Source organism: Lathyrus oleraceus, chromosome 2 (assembly GCF_024323335.1).
Source record: "Lathyrus oleraceus cultivar Zhongwan6 chromosome 2, CAAS_Psat_ZW6_1.0, whole genome shotgun sequence".
Classification (NCBI taxonomy): Eukaryota; Viridiplantae; Streptophyta; class Magnoliopsida; order Fabales; family Fabaceae; genus Lathyrus; species Lathyrus oleraceus.
In genome coordinates this window covers 2,433,262-2,443,903 of record NC_066580.1, presented here as the reverse complement: position 1 = coordinate 2,443,903, position 10,642 = coordinate 2,433,262, and the positions used below count along the sequence as shown (strand labels likewise).

General features: G+C 33.3%; 1 protein-coding gene across 1 annotated transcript; it reads right to left on the bottom strand.

Moving 5' to 3' along the window:
* Positions 1-5,505: 5,505 nt before the first annotated feature.
* Positions 5,506-6,006, bottom strand: LOC127117484 (uncharacterized). Its single transcript, XM_051047509.1, has one exon. It carries the CDS (start codon positions 5,908-5,910, stop codon positions 5,698-5,700), a length of 213 nt encoding a protein of 70 aa, XP_050903466.1. The 5' UTR covers positions 5,911-6,006; the 3' UTR covers positions 5,506-5,697.
* Positions 6,007-10,642: the final 4,636 nt, after the last annotated feature.

Below are 10,642 nucleotides of genomic sequence, written 5' to 3'. Positions count from 1 at the left end.
CGGTTCTCACATTTGTACAAATGTGCAGGGGCTAAAAAGAAGTAGAGGTTTGGCAAAAGGTGAAGTTGACCTACGAGTTGGCAATGGAGCAAAGGTTGCTGCTTTAGCCGTAGGAACTTATGTATTAACTTTACCTAGTGGTTTAATAATTCAGTTAGAGAACTGTTATTATGTACCTGCAATTAGCAGGAATATTATTTCCATTTCTTGTTTGGACAAGTTTGGTTTTTCATTTATAATAAAGAACAATTGTTGCTCAATTTATTTGAATGATATATTCTATGCTACTGCACAAATGAGCAATGGACTGTATGTCCTTGATCTCGAAATGCCTATATATAACATTGATACTAAAAGGATGAAACCTAACGAGTTAAATCCAACTTACCTTTGGCATTGTCGATTAGGCCACATAAATGAGAAACGCATTTCCAAACTCCATAAAGATGGACTCTTGGACTCTTTTGATTATGAATCATATGAGACATGCAGATCTTGTTTAATTGGAAAGATGACAAAGTCTCCATTCACAGGAAAAGGTGAAAGAGCTAATGATCTTTTGGCCCTCATACATACTGATGTATGTGGACCACTGAACATACCAGCCAGAGGAGGTTTTCAATACTTCATCACATTCACTGATGATTTCAGTAGATATGGTTATGTGTATTTAATGAAACACAAATCAGAGTCCTTTGAAAAGTTCAAGGAATTCAAGAATGAAGTACAAAACCAACTAGGTAAGAATATTAAAACTCTTCGATCAGATCGAGGTGGTGAGTATTTAAGCCTAGAGTTTGATGACCATCTGAAAGAGTGTGGGATCCTATCCCAACTTACTCCTCCTGGAACACCCCAATGGAATGGTGTATCTGAGAGAAGAAATCGAACCCTGTTAGACATGGTCCGATCCATGATGAGTCACGCCGATCTTCCAAACTCCTTTTGGGGACATGCACTATTGACAGCAGCTTACACACTTAACCGTGTTCCATCCAAAAAGGTTGAGAAGACACCATATGAGATATGGAGTGGTAAGAAACCACATATGTCTTACATGAAGATTTGGGGTTGCGAGGTTTATGTGAAACGACAAATTTCAACTAAGCTTGAGCCCAAATCTGACAAATGCTTATTTGTGGGGTATCCTAAAGAAACAAAAGGGTATTACTTCTACAATCCTTCTGAGGGCAAAGTGTTTGTCGCTCGAACTGGAGTTTTCCTAGAAAAGGATTTTATTTCCAAAGGAACCAGTGGGAGGAAAGTAGAGCTTGAAGAAATTCAAGAATCACAAAGCATAGATACACCTATGGAGGAATTAGAGCAGGAAACACAAGAAGTTGTGGAAGAGCAACCTGCTCAAGTAGAACAAAACCAGCGTAGGTCAAGCAGGATACGTCAACTACCTGAGAGATATGGATATCTCATAACTGATCAAGGTGATGTATTACTCATGGATCAAGATGAGCCTGTGACCTACCAAGAGGCCATAACTGGTCCCGAGTCTGAGAAGTGGCTAGAAGCCATGAAATCTGAAATGGATTCCATGTACACAAACCAAGTTTGGACCTTGGTAGAGCCTACTGTAGGAGTTAACCCTATAGGATGCAAGTGGGTCTTTAAAAAGAAGACTGCCATGGATGGTAAGGTACATACCTATAAGGCAAGACTGATTGACTATGATGAAACCTTTTCACCAGTTGCAATGCTTAAATCTGTTCGGATTTTACTTGCTATCGCTGCATATCATGATTATGAAATATGGCAGATGGATGTCAAAACTGCTTTCCTTAATGGAAATCTTCTTGAGGATGTGTACATGACACAGCCTGAAGGATTTGACATACCAGAGGAAGCCCAAAAGATATGTAAGTTACAAAGATCAATTTATGGATTGAAGCAAGCTTCCAGAAGCTGGAATCTTCGTTTTGATGAAACAGTAAAACAATATGGATTCATCAAGAACGAAGATGAGCCTTGTGTCTACAAGAAGGTTAGTGGGAGCATGATCGTTTTCCTGGTATTATATGTAGATGACATATTACTCATTGGAAACGATATCCCTACCCTACAACAAGTAAAGTCTTGGTTGGGGAAATGCTTTTCTATGAAGGACCTAGGTGAAGCAGCCTATATATTAGGAATCAGAATCTATAGAGATAGATCACAAAAACTGCTTGGCCTAAGTCAGAGTACATACATAGACAAAATGTTGAGACGCTTTAATATGCATGATTCCAAGAAAGGATTCATACCTATGCAACATGGCCTGTGTCTATCAAAAACACAATCCCCTTTAACTAAGGAAGAAAGGGATCGCATGAATAAGATTCCATATGCATCTGCAATAGGATCTATCATGTATGCCATGTTATGTACTCGACCAGATGTCTCGTATGCTTTGAGTGCAACGAGTAGGTACCAATCTGATCCTGGTGATGCTCACTGGGTAGCTGTCAAGAATATCCTTAAGTATTTAAGAAGGACTAAGGACTCATTCTTGATATATGGAGGTCAGGAAGAGTTGGCTGTAATTGGATACACTGATGCTAGCTTCCAGACAGATAAGGATGACTTTAGATCGCAATCTGGTTATGTGTTTTGCTTAAACGTGGCGCTGTGAGCTGGAAAAGTTCAAAGCAAGATACAGTTGCTGATTCTACAACCGAGGCCGAGTATATTGCTGCCTCAAGTGCAGCAAAGGAAGTTGTTTGGATCAGGAAGTTCATTAGTGAACTTGGCGTAGTTCCTAGCATTGTGGATCCCATTGGTCTCTACTGTGATAACAATGGTGCTATCGCACAAGCCAAGGAGCCTAGATCTCACCAACGATCCAAACACATACTTAGGCGTTATCATCTCATTCGAGAGATAATAGATAGAGGAGATGTGAAAATATGCAGAGTATCTACACTTGACAATATTGCTGACCCACTGACAAAGCCTCTTGCGCAGCAGAAGCATGATGGCCATACTAGATCTATGGGTATTAAGGGTATGCCTGATTGGCTCTAGTGCTAGTGGGAGATTGTTGGTGTAAGCCCTAGAGGCCAATACTTTTGGTACTTGTATCGAATTATTTATTAATAATAAAAGGCTTTTTCTTTATTACGTTTGTTTAATAAAGTCCCTAGAATAGCTAGTCTGTTTAATGTATCAAGTATGACTTAATCATGAGATCACATTAAACATAAGGACACTATTCTTAAAGTATCCGTAGTCGAGTTTTAGTGTGAAGTGGGATAACATTAAAGCATTAAGACTATTATATTTGTAGACTGATGATCACATCTCATGGATCATGGATAAAGAGTTATCAAGTCTTAAACATAGGTATGAATATTAGGAGTAATACTTATACCGGATTGACCCGCTATGAGAATACTATATAGAAAGTTATGCAAAGTGTCATAAGTTATTCTCATGGTGATAATAGTGTATTCCACTCTTCGACCTGAAACCACTATGGATCCTAGATGTAGAGTCGAGTGCTTTATTGCTGATCCAACGTTGTCCGTAACTGGATAACCATAAAGACAGTTGATGGGTACTCCACAAAGCATGCTGAGGGACATGAGTGTCCTAGATGGAATTTGCCCATCCTGCGTAACAGGATAAATGTCTATGGGCCCAATATTGAACTGAACAAGGATGACACGGTCTATGCCTTGTGTTCAATATAGACATAAGGGCAAAAGGATAATTATACACATAATTATTATCACAGAAGGAATTGTCAGATCACATGACATTTTCGTGTCTTGGGTAGCAGTGATGTGTTGCTAGATACCGCTCACTGCTTATTATGTTAAATGCGTGATTTAATATAATTGCCAACGTCACGAAAACCTACAGGGTCACACACAAAGGACGGATTGATGAGAGATAGAGTAACTAAGGAATACCGTAAGGTACGGTGCCCTTAAGTGAGTTATAGAACATCGTAAGGTACGGTGTACTTGAGTAGAATACGAAATATGGTAAGGTACCATGAGCTTAAGTGATTTTGGGCATATTATAAGATATGGGCCAAAATACACTTAAGTGGGCTTTTAGCTTGAAGCCCACACAAGTGGTTCTATAAATAGAACCCTTGTGCAGAAGCAAAAATTTGCGGTTGCATTTTTTTCGTTTTCACTCTCTCTTTCTCTCTCACTCAAAGCCTTCATTCGTACCAGCTAGCACTGAGATTGAAGGAACCCGTTCGTGTGGACTGAGTAGAGACGTTGTCATCGTTCAACGTTCGTGATCGCTTCGTGGATTTGCATCAAAGGTTTTGATCGTCACAAGAGATCTGCACCAAAGGTTTCAACCGTCACAAGAGGTAAATATTCTATCACTGATCATGACCATTCGTAAGGATCTCTAAAGGAGAAATTTTTTTAATTTCCGCTGCGCTTTGGGTCGCAATTCTCCTTCACTTATTGGCTTTCCATGTATGTTTTTTGCGCTCGATATGCCATGATGTTTATAATAATCTAGAAGCATGGGGCACGACACGGACACTGGGACATGGCACGACACAGACACTCTGACACCGATAATGTTAAAACATAAGACACCGATACCGCTATATATATTAGAATATTGAGCTTTAGTTAAAATTGTTGCATGCTGAAGGCTGGAATCGAATGCAAAACTTTTATTTAAGAGGTAAGAGACACATTGCCATCTCATCCAAGTGCTCTATTAACAAGTATTTGTTTAAACTTGTTTATTTTTCGCAATAAGTCGGTATACATATGTACTAACCACTAATTTTAATATCTCATGTAATTTTGATTGTATCAATATATCTTTGACTTAAACATTTTACTTGTCAAAAACAATTCTCCCATTAATTTTTTTCTGTTCAAACTACACATCAGATCTGTGACGACAACTCAACAAGTCTTTCACAATATCATCCTTCTTTTCTGATGTAGAAGATCAGCTAAAATCACATATCAAATTAATAACTCTTATATTCGGATCGAATCAAAAGTTCTGATATCAGTTGTGGGGCCAAACAAAAATATAGAGAAAAGAGAAGCACAATCACAACATAAGAAAATAACATAGAAATTCTAAAATCGGAGAAAAAAACACGGTTATTGTAAAATAACAACTTTTTTTTTTACATTGCATAAAATTGTTACACCCAAACCCTCGTCCAAACAAAATATTTAATTACATATCAAATGAGTCTAACAGAAGAGTATAAATATAAAAAAAAAAAAAATCAAATACAAATTTTTTAACTAATGTATAAATTGTAATGAAGAATTTAAATTCACCTCCTCCATCTTTTCCAAAGATAAGCAATGTGAAGCTTTTTCAACCAACAACACCGACAGAGCTACCGGTTATGGATCCAAAGTGGAGCCTATATCAATATCTTCCATATTACCCCTACCATGCTTTGATGGAATGTTTCCAAAAGGGGTCAATTAAATTAGATATGTCGAAGATGTTATTAGTGTTTTCCAACAAGACACTCAAATAAATCAAATAAGAAAAATAGAATTCAAGAAGTTGAAAGGTAATATTTGATTAAACTTCACCAAGAGTGCTGTATACAAATGAATAGAATAAAACGAAAATAAAGAATCATAATTGGACTCTTAATACAACAACAGCCAATTTACACCAAACCCAAATAAATATATAAAAAGAAAGTAACACAGATCAAAACTATGCATTTGGTTTGAGATGAATTCAAACATTAGAAGCAAAGTTCGGTTTGGAATGTGGTTCAGGGAAGGTAGTATTTGCAGCAGCAGCACCTGGTGGTGGAATTGGCATACCATAAACTTGAGGATTGGTGAACACTTCGCGTCTTCCTCTAGCTCTTCCAAAGAAGTAACAACCAAAGCCAAGAACAAAGCAGAAGAAGATCAAAGGAAGAGAAATCACCACAACCATTCCCATCTTGATTTTCTCTGTTTTCTAAGATTGTGTGTTGCGTGTTTATGAGTTGTTTTGTTGATTCAGAGAAGAGGTTTTGAGAGTATTTATATAATGGTGTTTTTTATTCTTACAGAGAAAGTGTTTTGTTGTAATAATGGGGGGCTTAACGTTCAAGTTTGTAACGGACACTTTTTCAATAGCTATCTGTCCTTAGTTCTAAAATGTTCCTTTGTCATTAACTTTAACGTCACTTTTGTTTTGTTTTATTTTAGGATGGAAATCAATTCATTGTTTTTTTTCTTCTTCTTTTCTTGCAAAGTGTGTATTTACATATTCTTCGTACCTTTGGTATTTTTTAAGAATGGTTTTTATGTTAGTAAGTATTAGTCTTTTTAAATATAATTGATTAAAAAAAATCACGTATGGCCTTTTTACTTTTAAATAACTTACAAACCAATTATTTGGTTTTGCAATGAAAATTTTATTTTAAAGTAAATTTTTTTATTAAATAGTAGCAGTATTATTCCATTTCTTTAGTTCCTCTTGTGACAAGCTATTTCAATCCCGCAATACGGGTCCGTATATTGTCTTTTTAAAAAAATAATTTTTATAGTATAATATTATTTGATGTAAAAAAATTTTATAATTTTTTTTTTTACAAAAAGTTGGTTTAAATAATTATTCTTAAGATATTACTTTAGATATTTCACCATTTTAGTAAAAAATATTTTGGATATCAAAATTTTAAAATTATTTTAAATGATTTTTCATAAAAATATTTTAAAATATAATTTTTATAAAAAAATTATGCTTTCGACAATATTTTAATCTTCAAAAACATATATTTATGTTATAGAATATCGAAATTAAGTTTTTTAATCTAAAAAACAAATATAAAAAAATATATAATGTTTTAAAAAACAGTTTTAACATTCATTTTTAAAAATATAAAAAAAATATCTTTTTTTTAAAGCGGAAAGAAACAACTCAATTTTTTTTAAATAACCTATTTTTTTAATTAAAATTCTAAAATAATCATTTTTTTAAAATAGTTATCAAAATAATTATTTTTAAAAAAATATATAATCTAGACGTCAGTTGCTAATGAAAAAGTTATTCATTGACGCCACATGCACCGGTACATCCATGACTATGGTACCACGTGCAATGACGCATGCATAGTCCATTGTATGTATGCGCCAATGCACGTGGCTACTACCCCACCACTCCGTCTATAAATACAGCATCCCCTACCATAATTTTGCATCCATTTTCTTACCCTCTTCTTCCATTTTTCTTTAATCTCCTTCAATTTTCTTTAAAATGTCTTCATATTCATACTTGTTTCCTTATATTCACAAGAGAAATGTCAATTTAATTTTTTCAGCAATGCAGCCTCTGATGAAAATCCAACTTTGCAATTTAGATACGTTTGAAAATCTTAACAGGACCTTGAACCGTTGGTTAGATGGAGAAATTGTAGATGGTGAAAGAATCGGAATAATTCAATGGCCTGATACAACGTTCAACCAAAATGGAGAAGTTTGTTTCCGGGTCAATGTTAAAACTGACAGAGACGTTCACGTGATGATGTATACTTCTCATAAAATTGTTTATGAGTATGAAAAGATAATTAAAGTTCACTGTTATATTATGATTCTATTTGATAATTTTTTATTTCCTGAAAGTACTGGTAATACGGTAAATATTATGTATTTGTCGTTGTTACGAAACATAAATAAAGTAGAGACATATAGTTGGAGTTCAGCTGTTTTGTCCCATCTATATAGTTCGTTGCATAAAAATGCAAAAATAAAATAAAAAATACTTGTATGTTTTATTCTTGCGCCTATTTGCTACAAGCATGAGGTTGGTCAAGAATATCGTCACTCACTCCGGTCAATGAGAAGTCATTCATATTCCCCTACGCAACAAAGTAAGTTTATCTTAAATCTTCTAATTTGTTAGACTTTATACTAAAACTGAGTGTAACTAATATATTTTCAATCTTTTGGATCTAGGTGGTAAGTTAAGGGGATGAACTACAACATGTGTCCCAAACACTTTGTAGTAGTCTATCGCAATCTTTTAGACCACATTAGACTAGACGATCTATTACTACTAAACAATTATACTTTTGATTTTAAAAAATTATCCAATTACATGTCGTCTAATCATGTCAAACTCTTATACAATTTATCTGGAGGCCGTATCTGGGTCTTGATCATCAAGTTAACAATGATGATGATGTAGTTAGAACAACAAAAACATCAATAATCTAGTTTACTACTTTGGAGATGCACCAGAGTGACCATGTAAAACTGCAGTTCGACATGCAACAACAAATTTCAGAACCTCCGACGTGTTTGGGAGATTGGCATCAACAAAGAGTCGATGGTCAATGGAATTATTCTGATTAGAGAGACTTCGCAAAAGAGATGTGTCGTCATTAGAGGAATCGACAACAACACATCTTAAGTGAACCAATCATACATGGTGCTAGACCAACTCAGCATTATATGACATGGTTTAGATCGGTTACAACGCCATAGTTTGTGTCTGAGCCAAGATATTTGATTGATCCACTCCAACGAGCTTCGCCATCAAACGTCCAACAACAGATCCCGACCCAAGAACAATGTCAACCCACCCAAACCCAGCGACCAACCACACACAATCACCCTATCATGTCACACACACAAACTCAAAACCAGTAACCAAACTCAAACCACCAACAACCATACGCAGCCACCACATCTGCCTATAGCCTGGATGATTCATACGATTCAACCCCATGTCATCATAGCCCCCCAATTATGAACACCCAAACATCTCATCGTCATAACATCCAACCATTGTTTGACTTTATTACACCACAAGAACCATTGCTCAGTTTCCAAAACGATCCAATGTACCAATTCGGAAAATCATATCATCCACAAACAACTCAATCTCAACGATCCAACTATGACAACATGGGCACCAAACTATTGGGGAGAAATGATGAAAAATTTATCAAATATCGTTGGACCTTCCACCAGACCTTCACACCAGCCACCATTGCATCATGTCATCACTCAAAGACCCCAAATATCTCAGGAAAATCGTTGGAGACCTCGAAGGCAAGCTAACGCACCTCGTTGGACGGATAATTGTTTTTCTTGTCAATCGTAATGTCAATTGTAATGTATTTTAACTTTATATCATAATATTAATAATTATTTTTCATTTATCTATTTATTTTATTTATTTATAAGTATCATATAAAATTTAATATATATATATATATATATATATATATATATATATATATATATATATATATATATATATATATATATTAATTATTATGCACTGTCAGTGTAAAAAAATTTACACTGTCACTACATCACAATCACCCGTTTGTATTACTTTTTAAATGTTTAAAATAAAAGTCAAACTTTTCAAATATATCAATGGTTGTGATTAACTGACAGTGTAAAAAATCTTTACACTGACCGTATATATCAATTAAATTCATATATATATATATATATATATATATATATATATATATATATATATATATATATATATATATATATATATATATATATTTTATATCATAATATTTATTTATTTTATTTTTTATTTACTTTATCCATCCATAAAAGCCACTTATTTCCAAAACCCATGCAATGCATTGTATTGCATTTCTCATTGAGGAATAAAAGTGGATAGAAATCAATTTTCCCACCACATTCCTAAGTCTGGCTGCCAACAATCTGACAAAGATTTCATAAAGACTATTTACAAGATAAAGAGGTCTAAATTCTCCTATTTCTTGAGGGTTTTTACATTTTAGGATTAAGAATAGGAAACTAGCTGTTACTGCTTTTAGAATTTTAGAGTGAAATGATTTAGATTAAAAATAGGTTAAAAATAAAAATAAAAATAATTTATATTCAGATATATCTATATACAAATAAGATGAAGAATAGATTTTAACTTAAAATTATATTGGAACTCAAAACTTATTAACCATAACTTCTAAGCAAAAAAAACATTTCTAATCGATAATAATTAAATATCTAAATCAATTTTAACATTTAGAATTAGTTAGAGAGTTTTCAAATGTAAATTCAAACATAAACATAAATATGATATATTTGTTCTTTTCCAAAAAATTAAAATAAGACCAGACATTAAAGTGGTGAAGACTCATCCAAGATTTAAAAATTTGACCAAAGTAAGACTAGACATTAAATTGGTGAGAACTTTGATTCAAATATAAATTTAAACTGTACATATAACAATAATAAAAAATAACAAAATTTTCCTAATTTTATACTATAAAAAATACTTATTAGTTTCTAATTTAAATCTCTCATTTATTAGTATAAAATAAAATAAAAAGTGACTAAGCGTTTTTTTTTTTTTGATAAATAGAAGTAGACACTTTCAAAGTTCTACAAATATGATACGTTATACTATTTAAATTTTTAATCTTAAACAAAGATATGAAGAATATTATTTATTTATTTTTATTCTATATCTTGTATATTTTTCTATGTAGCTTATTTTACTCCATTTTATCAAAAAAAAAATTATCTATTATTCAACTTTTGCAACCAATATTTCATGTTGGATTAGTTTTATGTAACTACTAATATTACTTATGACAAATATAGTATTTTATGACAAATACAGTACCAATCACAGTTTGCTTATTTCCACAATTTCTTTTGGGTCACTTCAGTTTTAAACACAAGAA